Genomic DNA, 15,192 nt, shown 5'->3' with positions numbered 1-15,192 from the left:
TGGGGCAAAATGAAAAACGACTGCAAACTATGCAAGCACATAGAAGATCAGCCGGTTTGACTACTGATACCATTGGTTGAAAAATGGTTCTGTAGTTTGCGGAAAAAAAATTGAAACTTCAGTGGAAAATGCAAAAATTTTCCGAAGCGTCGCAAAAATTTTAACAAAAAATCAAAAATCGCATTTATTTTCATAATACCTATTTTTTCAAATATGACCTTAAACTAGCCAAAAGGAACAACAGATGGTATTGAATTGCCTATGTTTAAATAGGCTTAACTATAAACAGATTGAAAAATATCAAAAGAGCCACCAAATGAGCACTTTCATTTGCGAATTAGGTTAGACGTTCAATACTGTGAAAATTGTCTAAACATAGAGTGAATCTTTAAAATAGATTTAGAGACTTTGACAATATTCAAACGCGTGCTAGCTTCCGATTTTGTTCATTTTATTTTTTGTTCCGACTTCCATAAAGAAAGTAACGGAATCTTTGTGCTCGGGGTGGGTTTTTTCTCTAGACATATTTCGACTTTTTAACTAGTTATTTTGACGGGATTTATTTAATATCATTCGAAAGGTATTGTTGTCTTGAGCTTAGATAATTTGATAATTTACCTGTGATCATTTTCACAAAGTTATGGAGGTCTAAAGATTGCCGCTATGGCCAATTTGGGACAATTAACGCGCGATACACTTCGCGCTATTAACGCGTAAGCGGAGATTCAATCGGTCTCAGAAATTGTTGCAAATTGGTTGAAGGAAGATTACTTGCTAAAATTGATTTGTTACTAGGAGCGAAATCTATCATTTTGTACTTTATATGGCATGTGGGAGGATGAATTTCACAAAAAAATCTCAATTAATTTTTCTATGTTATTACTGCTCCATAGACCTTAAGAAGCAGTCGGAACATTCAGGGCCTCACCCTGATACAAGCAGTCTTGTTCAGTTTTATTCCCCATGCACCGTGTTAAAAAAATTATATATTTTGTTTGAGCAAAACGAATTACTTGGAATGATTTATTTTCAGCGTACATATTGAAAGGGCAGAAAACCCGGTGGGCTATTTAATCCAATTTGAATCATAACGATCAAAGTAGTCCTAAGTTAAATCCACCATATTTTGAGAGCAAATAGTTTCAGGTTGAATTTCTTAAGTTCTGAGGTTTTAACATCAATTTTTCTCAGATATTCTATAAACTTCCATCAATAGTTTGACGGTTTTTCATGACTTTTATCAACTGATCGGGCTTTTGAATTCTTACCTTCGAATATTGTTAGTTTGCGGGTTTTTTCTGAGACAAATACATTGAAAACTTTGGCAGTTGTATTTTGATTTATTTTGAATGAAACCGATAGTCCATGTTCCGAGTCCACAACGACACTCAAGTTGGCAGACTTTTCCGTGATTTGATTCGGCTCTAAAACAAATTACATTTTACTATAATCAACCAGAATTGTAAAAGATTAGTATTTTCATCTAGTAGTTGCTGCGACCATACTTTTAAAAACAACAAAAAAAATTTCTGTTGTTTGTCTGTCATGTTTCTGCAAATTGTGATTTAAGACGAAAAACTAGAGCTTAGGCATACTCAACAGTCATGAACTTTTTCGAGTTTTTGAAGTTTCTGATTCCTTAAACGGCGTTCAAAACTCCAAAAACTACTTTTGATTGAGTAAAATTACAATTAGGCACAAACAAACTATCGTAGACGGCTTAAATAACTCTGCTCTCTCGCTTTTTTTGATCGAAAGTAGACTAAAAACAAAATATTTTAAACGGGTTTTTCTCGACAGTGAGAAAAATGCTTCCATTTTTTTAAAATATCGTTCAAATTTCGATTGAAAAAACGTTAATATGATATATAACTCAAACCAATCTGATGATTTTGTCTTCTAATCCTCCTTTCTTAATAACTAACTGAACTTCAATTACGAGATCTTTAACCTTAAAAACTTTAATTTTATTTAAATTACAAGATCAGCAAGGCTTTTCCTTCGATCTTTAACTTTAAAAAATCTTTTTTTTGTTTGATTAATTGGATCATCATAGCCTCTCCTTAGATCTTTAATGTTAAAAAATTTAACTTATAATTTTTCGAAATTCAAATCATCAAAAGTTTTAATTAAGATCTATTAATTTTAAAACTTTCAAACTCACCCATTTCCCTATAAAAGTGTCTAACGACACATGGTGTCATGCCACTTTCCGATTCTTTCAAACGACCCAAGAGTAATTGAAAATTTTTTAATTCAAAAACTCGCCATTCAACTGAAGCCAACACTGAAGAACTTCGGTTAGTCATCCTTCATTTGGTTCTTACTGATCTTCAGACCCTGATTTGAAACAGACATTGAAACTAGTAAGCTGTTTAATAGTATCTAACAATCTACTCGTGTTCTATTTATACGTGAACTCTGTGGATTGATTTACTATTCGCCAATACTCGTTCTCATATCGATCCCATCAATCCCATATATCACAAGTAAGATTATGAATACTGTAAAGCAGAAAAAGCCACAAGTTTGAGAGCAGTATGTATCATTCAAAAGTATTGACTGACTCTCTCCACAACCGGTCTTGCTACAAAAACATATGACCTGAAGTTTTATGATATCATTCTTGAAACAGTTAGGGCCTAACAGTCCAAGAAAATAGAACAAATAACACCTGGATTTTGCATCAGTTTTTCATACTAATACTTAAGTCAATATCAATTATAGGAAACAAACAAACAATAATTATCCAAAATTGTCTCATTAGAGAATTCCTGTTCGATCTTGTAGTAACACAACATAAACAAAGAAATAAGTCGAAAAAAAACACTCGCAAAAAAATTTCAATAATAAAAAAAAATTCCAAAAAAAATGTTTTCGAGAAAACGTAACGCCATTTCAGAATCAGATACTACAAGCATACTTAAACCAAAACAATTCAAAAGCCCAGCAATAACAGACAAAACAATAAATTTCGCGAAAGATTTTTTTCTGACTCTCTATTCTATCATTTTTCATGCATCCAGATAGTGACACATCACAAAACAAAAAAATTTTGTCACAATCCAAAACAAATTTATTTTGCACAGTATCTATTCTACGCAAACATCAATTTCCAGATGTACAAATAAAAAGACAGATACTCGGCCACTACCTGCCATATCTGTGCAACATAACCTCACAATATAGAATATTCTTAATTTAAACTCTGCCAGTGAATCCAAATAAGGTTACTCCATTGAATAAAGTAAAGATGATATAAAGATAAACGAAGTTTTAACAGGATGCAAAAACAAATATACAGCATCAAAGTTCACATCAAGCAAACTCATTTTTCACAATTTTTTTTTTGCGAAAACTCAATTCATAGTTAAATATCCATCCTTAGATTCAAATGAAACATTTTATGTATCACTACCATAAACAACACGACATCGAAATGTAAGAAAATTACTCTTTTTATTCTCAAAAGTTCTAGATAGAATCTGAGAGAACTTCAACGAAACTGACATACACACTATGGTAATACTTGATCTCCAAAGAATTTTAGCTTGGTTCATAACTGAAAACTTTGAACATAAAATAGATTTCATAGAACAATCTTGGAAAAAATTTGCACAAACTGTGATGATGAAGCCATTCAGATTATATTTGGAACCCTGAATGGTATCAAGATAGTTCTATTGATATAACAAACGCAATTTCAAAATTAGCAATATAAACAGTTTCAATATATGAAGATTATTTTAAAATTATCTCATTAACAACAGAAACAATGCCATTGAATTATAACGAAATTAAGATTTTGAAAAATAGAACATAAAACACCATTTTAAATTCAAAATTCATTCATGCAAAATGCAATTAAAACGGAATATTATCACTAACCCATCAAGGTTTTCAAATCCCATCACACTTTACAAATGAAAAATTGTTGCAGCAATGCCAGGATTAACGCAACAAAGTATCACTCGAATACGCCCCACAGTTAGAGCACCACTTACAGAGAACATACACCTCCAGCAATCAAAGTTTCAATCAATAACTATACATGTTCCCTTTGGTAAGTTTTAATTTATGGATTACCAAACAAACAGACATTCACCAAAAAGGTACCTTTTTAGTAGAAAGCATCCTAAAAGAAATCATTTTTCAAACTATAAGTATGATTTTTACAACCCATAGACCATACTTGCTACCAACTACAGGCTAAAATTAAACGTTCACAAGCAAATTAGTTTTCTCAATAAAAAGAACATTCAAAAAGATCAGTCTGAAAATTCTTCCGTTTTTCAACAAAACAAACAATTTGGACAAAAAATCGAAACCATTTCTCAGAAGAAGAAGAAAATTTTCGAAACACTAACGAACGCCACGTGATTCTAACCAAATGAAGTATCATTAGTAAAACGAGGAGCAGCCTGATTTTTTGAACCATAAATGAACAAACAAAATATTGAAAGTAAAAAGTAATTAACCAGTGAAACGAGTTCCCAGTGAAACGAAAATATTTGTGAAACATAAATGGACACACAAAACATTGAATAACGAAAAAGTAATTAACCAGTGAAAAATTTTTGAACCAAAATCTACCAACACACAACCCAACAATTTCTCAAAACTATCGACCTGAAGCCATGAAAAATTAAAATTTACAACAACATGAAATCAGTAGACACCAGCTCACCAATTTTACTTAATAACTAAGCACAGCAGAATCACTACAATGAATCAATACTTCATGGGTGGATCGTCAGTTTCATCAAATAAACGCCTAATGGTTTTCACAGGATATGAATCTGAATTAGCTGTTGAAGATTATTGAAAAGCCCTAACAGCAAACCTAATTTTTAACAATAAAACCAGAACCTATAAACAAATAACCATACAAAACAATCAAGCAATTAGCTGTAAGATGAGAAACGTTGGTACGAAAAGCATACTCACTTAAAACACTTGATTACAAAATCACAAAAAGAACAAAACTCTAATGATAACGTTAACACCGCATTTACGAAAAGTAGCTATCAAGAAAGAGCATCATATCCTTCATGAATTCGCGAATTATGTTTTGATTTTAGGAAACTTATACGCAAACTAAACAATCAGAAATCACAATGAAATTAGAAAAGACAGAAAGTTTAAAATTACAATTTGTTTAACACATTCAAACAACTACTTCAAACTTTAACAATAAACAAAACTTTGAAAATGAACAAGCAAAAAATAGGAAAAAATGACACAAGTACTTTAGATATAAAATTTCTAAATGAATTCTTAAGGTTTGAACGCTTGAATTTCCCATTTGATTGTCATGAAAATCTACTTTCAATGTTCCTAGTAGTTCCGTAGGTCGGTTCCTTGAGAAGTTATAAGCACACGCATGTCTCTTGGTTTTTGTTGGTACCAGTTTGTTTTGGTCCAAAGCCTTGGCAAAGTAGTTTTTTTGTTCCACGATATCCTTGTTCAAAACGTTTATCTTTTCGTTCGCACATGACTGCTTCCTAAAATGCTTTAGATGGCATGTTACACACTAGTAATGTTGTGTTATCTGATATCATGGGTTTGATTAGGCTGTCGGTTGTTGAATCAAACCATTGATGATGTGATGCTATGTTGTATTTTTGTGTAGAACTGCCTGTGTCAAAGTCCTTCTGTGGTTCCGTGTTACCGCACTGTTTCAAAGGGCTCCAGCTGTGAGAAGTTGCTCGTTTCCAGTTCGTGGAGGGTTGACGTATCCAGTTCAAGGGTGGTTACTCGTATCCAGTTAGTCCTTGTCGTTGTCACCTCCTTTGGGGGAAGTAGACAGACAGCTCAACTCTACGTTAAACCTTACTAGAATGCTTACTACGCTTAAACTAATCACTCAAAGTGCCGGCGTAACTAATGCCCTGTTAGCCTCTTATGATATAAAGCTGGTAGGCTATTATTCCTATTGAATTTGTACAGTCTGATTGAGTACCAATCAGGTACGTTGAGTACCAATACTGAAAGTATGAGAACTGTTATACATAGTTGAGAACTGTTATACATCGTTTCTCATTTTTTATGAGGTTACCTAACGGGTTTTTTCTATACGTTTGATCAGTTTTTCTAACTATTTCAATCGAGTGTAAAAAGGTAAGTCAAGCAATTGAATATTACTTAATTAAAGAATCAATGGTTGCTATATTTCCTGGTGTTTTGACTTAGAGTTTACCACCACTATGAAACATCCGCACAAATGCGTTATCATCTGCAAATCACTGATGAACGTTTTTTTAATGAATTTTAGTAAATAGAGCGCAAGAGTTGGAATTAGTTGAAATTTATGCGACTCGCCTGTCACAGCTGAAGTATTGAGTGCTTTGTTCTCAATTGGAAGGCCTTGATCATTGAGGCCAGTGATTGCAACATTGTACGATGAGCCCGACTGCAGGCCCTGCAAAAAGGTCCCAGATGCAACCGAGATTGTTTTGTTCACGGACAAACCTTGCAACTGTTCTGCAGAAAAGAGAGCGTCTGTTAGATTCGATCTCATAATTTGGGCTTGTATGTTAATTTGAACAACCGAATCTTCCGATCGCCGATGTCGTTTGCGTTTTTTGAGGTCGTTTAGGGCATCCCATGACAGTTTAAATGAAGAAGTTGTCGGTCGGTAGGCAAACGCGTTGCTATCTTGATCGGCTGAAACACACAAAGTAAGCAAGTTGGGTGCAACACAGAAAATGCAATAGAATTGTGTAGATGCGTAAATTCCCCCAAAAAGCCCAGCACTTTTCGAAAATCAACAACCCAAAGGAGAATGCTTTTGTAGTTTTAAAACATCTCTTTTTCGGCCATCCGTCCTTCCCGCTGAAAAGTTTTCTAAATATGCCAATTTTTGGCTCTAAATCGCATTAACCCGGATAGTCTTTTAATGGTATTTTGAAATCTCAAGAGAGCTTTATTTTTTGCTATAGATCTATTAAACTGTTCAAAAAATGTTGACAGGTTTATCTTGTAGTAGTTAGTAAGAATCACTCGAAAAAACATCGGAGAATTTATTGCGACCCAAATTGATTTCACTAATTAAAAAGTTTTCTGATTGGGTTCCCTAAGAAGTCAAACAAGTATTCCAAACAATCTATTCAAAGAACTCGTCTAAAAAAATAGAGTGTTTTCATAAGCCACAAATAGGCCATACGTCAAAAATAAACGTCAAAACAATTTCTTCTCCCTTATTTCTGACAAAATTTATTATTTTTTGCTGTCAGTACGACCATGATAGATAGTAAGTAATGAGGCAGCATTTCAGAGTTTAAGTGAGTCATATTGTTCTTTTCTACGGCAATAGCAAAGCAATTAAAACTGTCGAGCAACGAAAACAGCAATAAATCTAAAACAATAATATTACTTGACTGCAAGCCCCTTTAGCTAGCCCAATCTACCAGCACGAAAACTCAGGTTGGTCAAGTTCAAGAAAAGTTTTGAACCCGAATAAGTTCGAAAAACCCTCTGTGAGGACAAATGAGCCCTTCTACTTCTTCTTAATGTATAAAACGCGGTGCTGAGGAAAGTTTGTAGGATTCATCTGAGTCAAATCACACAAAGTTGGAGCCCACTAGTTTTTTTTTACTTTGAGCAAGCGTCGATACAATGCAAATGAGAGTAATCGTTGTCAAATCGCTTTCTTAAATATGGCTATTGTTCAGGATGCCGCTCCGCTATGTACATATTGGCAGTAGCGGATTTAAGAGGGGGGGGGGGGTTTGGACGCATCATCTTTCCCCCCCCCCTCCCCCGCCCCCACCATCAGGGATTCGACCCCCTGCCGACTAAAAGGGTCACTCCTTTGTACTTTTTTGAGACATCCATTTTTGGCTGACTGACCTGAAAATTTTTCTAAGGGTGCATTTGGCGCCAAACTATACTAATTTTGAGGGGGGAGGACGCGCCAAAAAGCGCAATTTTTTGATCGAAAACTTTTCAAAGTTGCCTACAAACGCCTTCTTCGGCCTTTTTCAAAAATGGTTTCAAAGCGCTCAGAAAACCCAATCGGTCGACCTAAAAAACGGTCATAAATTCTTTCAAAAAATGTTTGAAAGTTTGCCCCCCCCCCTCAAGATCCGCACCTGTATATTGGCCTGTTTTTTACATGTAATTGCCTAATGAGTTATGACCGATGGGTATAACTCATAGAGTAATTTCGGATAGGGTACACCGTCTGCTCGTCACGCTATCTTATTTTCGGCCGGATAGATTCGTGCAACTTCTTAGTCTAATACCGATCCTAATCTTACTCTTATACTATCTAGTCTCAGGTTGTTTAACTAGTCTCTGCTAGACTCAATAGATCTAGGGTATACTGGTTTATTGCGGTTGCTGAAGTCTTCTTGGAGAGTCAACTAATTTCTAAGTTAAATTCAAATCTCTCTGGTGCTGAAATTACAAGTAATTTCAGCACTTACAAATAAGTGGATTGTTAGTCAGATGGATCATGATTGGTTAATATTAAATACTTTACATTGGTAAAATATCTAATTTATCCAATCATAAAATGTAGTTTAGATCAGGTTCCACCCATCCGGGTTTTACAGAGTTTTTTAGAATAGTCTTTCTGCAATTCAAAGGATGGATGATGGACGTTGGTATTTGGCTAACATCTTATTTCTTCTGGGTTTTCTTATTAGAGAAGTCCCAGATTCAATCGTTGTGTCTTCTCAAGACAACGACTGGGTCTTTGCAACAAACTCAAATCTGATTTCAGAATGGTTGGCTATGTCAGGTTTTTCTGTTTCATTGATGAGAACTTCTTTGTGTTTTGATCTTGTCTAGGAATGGCGTGGAGATTGTGCGTGGAGGGGATGCCTGGTTACTCGGATCTGTACGTATACTTGAACATCGAGGTGGTCATTGGTCTAGTTCAATGAAGTCCTTTTCTGCGAAGTCAAGTCGTACTCTAAATCCTTTGAGTTGTGATTGTGAGCGGCATATTGATTGTAGTTGGCCATTCTTTCTCGAGTGTAGTGGGGTCGTTTTGTCTTTGGATGTTCGTCCTTGGTGTTGTATTCTGATCTATGTATTGCATAATGTAATTTACATTTTATAAAACTTTTATTAGTTTAATGTTTTTAATTATGATTTTGGTTAGTTGTTTTCACAAAAGCTTTTTGTTTTAGTTCAGTTATTTTGAAAAGTTACTCACCCTTGAGTAGCTCTTATTAAAAATAGGAGTGTGGTCACAAAGCGTGGATGTAGCGCGGTGGGTTAGGCCGGCTATAGAGCATGCTCAGGACGTCCTTCCTGGTGGGTTAGGCCAGGAGTGGGAGTATGATTTCGTGCTGTTTCTTTGAGAGGTCCTGTTATGTGATAACGTTTTATGCTGGGTTTATGTTGGTCTTTCTTATGTTACTTTGGTCGTGTCCGTTTTTCAAAATCAATTTGTTTTTGGTATGGGTTTGTCTTGCGACTTTTTTGTGTTTTATTTTTTCTTTCTTAGACTTTATAATAGTCTTCAAAAGAATAAATTATCCGGTTTTAAACTGGGTTAATCCGGTTTGGGTACCGTTGGTTTCCTTTTCTTAGTCATGCTGTTATGCTATGTGTTGTGGTGTTTAGTAAGCTGCATTGGTTAGTTTTGTTTAGTATATAATTCCTTTCCAACCGGGTTAAAGGAAAGTTTGAAACTTGTTATCGTGTGTTAGAGTTGTTGAGTTGTGAAAGCTTGAAACTGAAATTCATAGTTTAAACAATTCTTCGTGGGCGAGCTGTGCGAGTTTGGATAGAATTCTTGTGCGAGTGAATGAAAATATCAAAAGGTTAGTACTGCATTTGCTTCTTATTAATTTACTACATAGAATTTTTAATTTTACTGCTAGTTGTTGGGGAAAATTAAGTTACAAATTTTCATTATTTTTAGATTTACTGCTTGTGGGGGAAAAATTTATGAATTAAATTACTGCATTGGTATTATATTTATTTAATTATTTGATGAAAAAAAATTAATAGAGTTTTAAACAGTTTGAAGAAGTTTTCAATTTTTTATTTTCTTTTGTGAATTTTTCAGATGATCGTTGGGTGAAGGCTAAAATTCTAAAGAAAACATGGATAAAGAATGGTGAGTTTCTAATATTTAAATTAGTTAGTAATATGTATAATTCATACTTACCTGTTAGTCGTCGGGGAAGAAACCGTGGGGGAAGATGTCGTGGATGAGATCTGAAGTTGTTAGTAATTTGGCTAAGATGCGGATGATATTTTTAGTTTGAAGCAGTGGCCAAAGCAATTGAAGTGCCTTAATGGTGGTTAGTTCTTCAGTGCCAACTGCAAATTCATAAGGTGTGTTTTGGATTAGATTAGATAATTTGTGGTTGAATTTAGTGTTATGGATGAATTCTAAAATGGGGATTTCTATAGGTTGTACAAACTCGTGTGGGATGAGGAAGGGTCGGGATTCTTCTGCGTTGAAGGTCTTGGTGATGGGACAAAAGATATACATTTGGGTTATGGGATCATAATTTCGAAGAATACCATGAAGGTTAGTATCTTTAATGCAATATGTGAAGTTAAGAAAGAATGGTGAGGTGTATTTGGAATTGATGAATTGAAAACGATGGTGTGGTTGTCTGGAGGGAGTGTGTAGGTCAAAGTGATTTTGGATGAAACGATAATAAGTATATGTGTGTGTTTGTTTAGTGCGCAACATAATATCGTGTGAGCAGTGCAAATCTCTTTCATGTGGTGCAAGGAAATGAAAGGTTAGTGAAAATATTTGGAAGCGTTCTTTAAAACTTTCGTAGGCTTGCGTGTCTGTTAGTGCTTCTGAAATAATGTGGTCAAACTTGCGATCGAAGATATTTAGTGTAAATACATATGGTGTTTTAATGAAAAATTTCTCGGTGATTTGTGGGTTAGCGAAGCGATCGTCGTCTAAGAATTGATCTTGGTTAGTTCTGATGATGTTATGATCGTAATATTCTAGTGTATATTCATTTGCTCGGGGTGCAGTGTGTGTTTTTAGTGATTTTTTATATCCAATGTAAGTAAATTGTCTAGGTGTTAGTGGTGTAGTGAGTCGATATAGCATGTCCTTATTTCGTTCTATATCGATGTGAGTGTTAGATAAAGGTAAGCAAAGGGGATTAGTAAAATAATAATATGAGGTCCAAGGAAGGGTAGGCATTAAAACGTGTTCGTCTACAAAGTTACGTGTCTCGTTAATGTCGTGAGGGGTGTTTAAGGTGTATTGTGGAAATGAGGGTAAGGTGATAGCTAAAAATTCTTTTGTGTTAGTGTGTTTTGGATGGTTGATATATTCACGGGCTGTTCCTGGTTTCGCTGGGAAAGGATGGTTGGGGAACTTTCTTTTAAAAGTGCGGTAAGCTCTATTAGTGCTGAGTGAAGATTCAGTAGATGTGGATGATGGTGCTAATGATTCAGTATATATTGAAGAGGCTGTAGGGGTAGGAGGGTTGGATGAATCTATTGTGGATGAGATTTGGTTTATGGTTGGGATGTCAAGATGATAGGGTTGTTGTTGTAGGGTAATGAAATTATCTAGTTCTGGGGAGATTCGGGGGGTATCTGGAGAATGAGATGATTGGTCTGAGTGAAGTGAGGAGTAGGTTGGAGTGACTTGGGAAGCATAATAGGGTGTAGAGTTGGTTGGGTCAGGGTTATTTGGTAATATGGGTTGAAAAGGGGGCTGGGAAAAATTTGAGGGGTTGGTGGGAAAATTATTGGATGGAGATGGTTCAGAGTCGGCAAATTCATCGGGGGTTTCAATATTCGGGTTATTGAGTTGTGATGTGGAGTATAAAACTGAGATGTGTGAATTAGTATCGGAATTCATGCCTGATGTTACATTACTGGTTGGGAAATCGGGTGGCGGGAAAGCAAAAAGTGGTATTATTGTAATGGGAGTAGTGAGGTTGATTGGGTGGGAATTTGAACGGTGTAGGGATCCAAGTTGTCGGCTCATCGTGGGCTAAAAAAATTATTATTTTGAGACTGAAAAGCGGTGGTATGGGGTTGTTCTATAATTTGTTCATAAGTATTTTCATCTTGTGAGTGGTGTGGCATTATATGTTGGATGGGACTTTGTGATATGGTTGATCTAAAATTTTGATTATGTGTTATGGCTAAATTTCGAAAATTACGTGGGACTAGGGATAATGGATGGTTATGTGGTAGGGGTGGTAACTGTGGTGCTGTTGGTGTTGGGTCTACATTGTTATGTTCTTCGTCGTATGTGTTCTGTCTTGTTGCTATTTTTGTGTTATATTCTTTTATTTGTGCGTCTAAAAGAATTTTGTTTATAGATGTAGAAAAGATTCCAAAAAATCCTGCAAATAGTATGCGTGCTACACTTGCTTGTCTATTGACTTGTGTGTGTATAGCACATGTGTTATAGATTCCTTTTAAGAGTGAAAAAAGAAATCCAATAAAGTTAAACATTGCGTATAAAATAGTCAGTTTTTCTAAGATGTAGTAGGGCCATCCTAGAAAATCAAGAATTTCATTCTTGAGTGTAACAAAGCTAAAAATATTGATAGGTGATATATCTTGGGGACGGTATTTTTCACCGTTTAGATATATATAATCTTTAATGTCTTTAAAATATCCGCTATAGTCTTGCGTATAGATGTCAGCAAATCCTGCGGTTTCCTCAAGTTTGCGTAAGTTTTGGTCAATTGATTGTCTTTGTATTGTGTCCATTTGTGTTAATAATTCTTGGAATTGTTGTGTTCTAATGTGATGTTGAATATCTGATTTTGAGTATATTCTTATTGATTGTAAGTCTATATTTGGGTTTCGAGCGATAGCGCGAATGCTTTCTGGTGAAAATTTTTTGAGTGATTGCATTAATGTGGGATATGGGGTGAGAAGGTAATATTTATCTTCATCAGGGTTTAGTTGTACTACGTTGTGGCTATTTTCTGATCCACATGGGACTGCGGTATCCCAGAAATAGGTTCTTCGTGAAAGTGTGTCAACGAAATGTACTTTATTCTTATAAAAGATAGGGATTCTTTTATAGCATCGTTTATCTTCAAAAACGTATAGTGGTGATACTTTTTTAGTACAAGTATAAAACCATAAGATGTTTCCTTCATAGTCTAAAAAATTTGATCTATTTCCTGATAGTAAATATCCTGCGTAGGGTTTTTTTAATACTGCTAGTGCAAGTGATTGTAATATTTGTGTTCTTTCTAATTCGCATAGTTGGTGTAGTGTTTCTAATTCGGAGAGTGACATTTCTTGAAAAATTCGGCTAATCGTGTAGTCTAGTTTCATATCTAAGTGAATATCATAGTGGATATTACCAAAATATGTACTATTCTTTAGTGATAGTTCTTGTAAACGTGTGCTTTGATCGTCTTGGGGCTTTAAATGTCCACCAGGTTGACCTGTATTCTTTTGAAAATGAACTGGTATGTATGATGTTCCTTCATTTGGAGGATGACTTGTGGCGTATGGGTCAACTTTTAGTTTTCCAGTGGTCATGTCGAATCCATTTTCGTATTCAACTAATATTTCAGAGTATTGTGTTTTGTGGAGTGGGTTTCTGTATTTACATGCAAGTTCTGTTTCTTGATATATTTGAAAACGTGTTAATTTATTTTCTATATTATGAATGTTTCTAAAATTAGAACTTATTTTTCGTAATGGATTTACTTGTTCATATGGTATTGATTGTATAAAATATTTTTCGTGAAATTTTATCATACGAGCGTGTATTTTTGCTACTTGAAATGTTGTACATGTGTCTTCGGGGAACCAAACAATTGTTGCTTGTGTTCTTGTTGTAGGATCGCAATAACCTTGGTCGTTTTTACAAGGTAATCTAATTCCTTGATAGATCATTGTGTTGTCTGATAAATCTCGTGTGAGTTGTATTTTTTCGAGTTGTATTTTCCAATCGAAAAACATTATTTCTTGGTATCCTTTATTTTTTGTGTCTGCTTTGCAGTTTGATGGGTCATTTATACCAATGTGTGGTATCCAGTGTTTATCGTGTATATCATAAGTTAATCGTCCGTGTGCGCCGTTATATGGGTACTTTTCATCTAGTTTTATATGTCCTTGATATCTTTCAAGTTCTGCTTGATGTACAGAATCTGAAAAAACTTGGAAATATACTAACTTTCTATCTGTGTTTTTATTTTTTGTGATGTTTAGTCGGAGTAACTCGTTTTTACAATCTTCTGGATTGAGATGTAAAAGTCGTTCTATATTACTTTGGTAGAATGATTCATGGTCAAGTCGGTTTTTATTTCCGTTTGAGACTTGTGAACAAGTACTTTCTTTTCAGAAAATGTTGCTGTGAATTTATATACTATAACTGTAGTTGCTCGGGCTTTTGAATAAAGTGTTGTTATTACATTTGTAGTTTCTATGGCTTGGGGTTCTGTTTCGCATTGTGATACTTGATTTATTGCATACTTGTGTAGTGTTTTTTGTTCGTTTTCTTCACAATCGTAATGTGTTACTAATAAATCTTGGGGTCCTGTGCGGGGAGAAGGGTTTATGTTTTGATTTGAGATTACTAGAAAAAGGAGTTGGAGAAAAATTAATAGTTTTAGAATATACATGTGTATGATAATCCTGAGTATGGGTTATAAAATGTGATGTAACCAATTGTCTTTTTGGTATATCTGTCGTATTTATATTTTACTTCAGTGGTTATAAATGGTGGTGGTAGTGATTGAGCTGTTATGTTTGGTGGGTTTAATGGGTAGGGATGTTGAGTAATGTTGTTTAATTTAACTGTGATTTCAAACTTTAATTGTAAACTGTTTTGTTGGAGTATTTGGATATTGTGTTCACGGATATCGTCGTGAATGTCTTGCCGGTATTGTAATCTATTAAGTGCCCAGTTGTGAAGGCGATTACTTTCTAGATGTTGTCCAAATAATGGTGGAGGGGCTGTAAATGTATTCCAATCTAGTCGTAAAGGGATAATTGTTGATGATTGTTCTCTATATCTGGCGTCGAGATTATTTGGAAAATTTAAGTTAAAAGGTGGTCGTGAAATCTGGCTTATTGATGGTGTTGATGGTAGTGATAATGTTTCTGGTAGTGATGAGGATGTTGTTGTATCCGTAGAAATATCTATTGGATCATTGACTAAATTTAGTTCACCTTGTGTAAATGAATGTGTTGTCCAATATGGTAGTCGTGATGCCTGGTTTGGGGGGTTAAAGGGATTTTCACGTATTTGTTCAGATG

At 34.8% G+C, this 15,192-nt stretch overlaps 1 protein-coding gene across 1 annotated transcript in view; it reads right to left on the bottom strand.

Moving 5' to 3' along the window:
- Nucleotides 1-1,209: 1,209 nt before the first annotated feature.
- The window catches only part of LOC134841878 (uncharacterized), a 35,565-nt gene continuing 21,582 nt past the window's right edge, over nt 1,210-15,192 (bottom strand). The window contains exons 8-9 of the mRNA XM_063857972.1: nt 6,322-6,666; nt 1,210-1,424 (exon numbers count right to left, since the gene is read on the bottom strand). Coding sequence (XP_063714042.1) covers nt 1,210-1,424; nt 6,322-6,666 — 560 coding nt within the window. The remainder of the gene's footprint in view (nt 1,425-6,321; nt 6,667-15,192) is intronic.

Source organism: Symsagittifera roscoffensis, chromosome 1 (genome assembly GCF_963678635.1).
Source record: "Symsagittifera roscoffensis chromosome 1, txSymRosc1.1, whole genome shotgun sequence".
NCBI classification, from domain to species: Eukaryota; Metazoa; Xenacoelomorpha; order Acoela; family Convolutidae; genus Symsagittifera; species Symsagittifera roscoffensis.
This window is presented reverse-complemented; position numbering and strand designations above follow the sequence as displayed.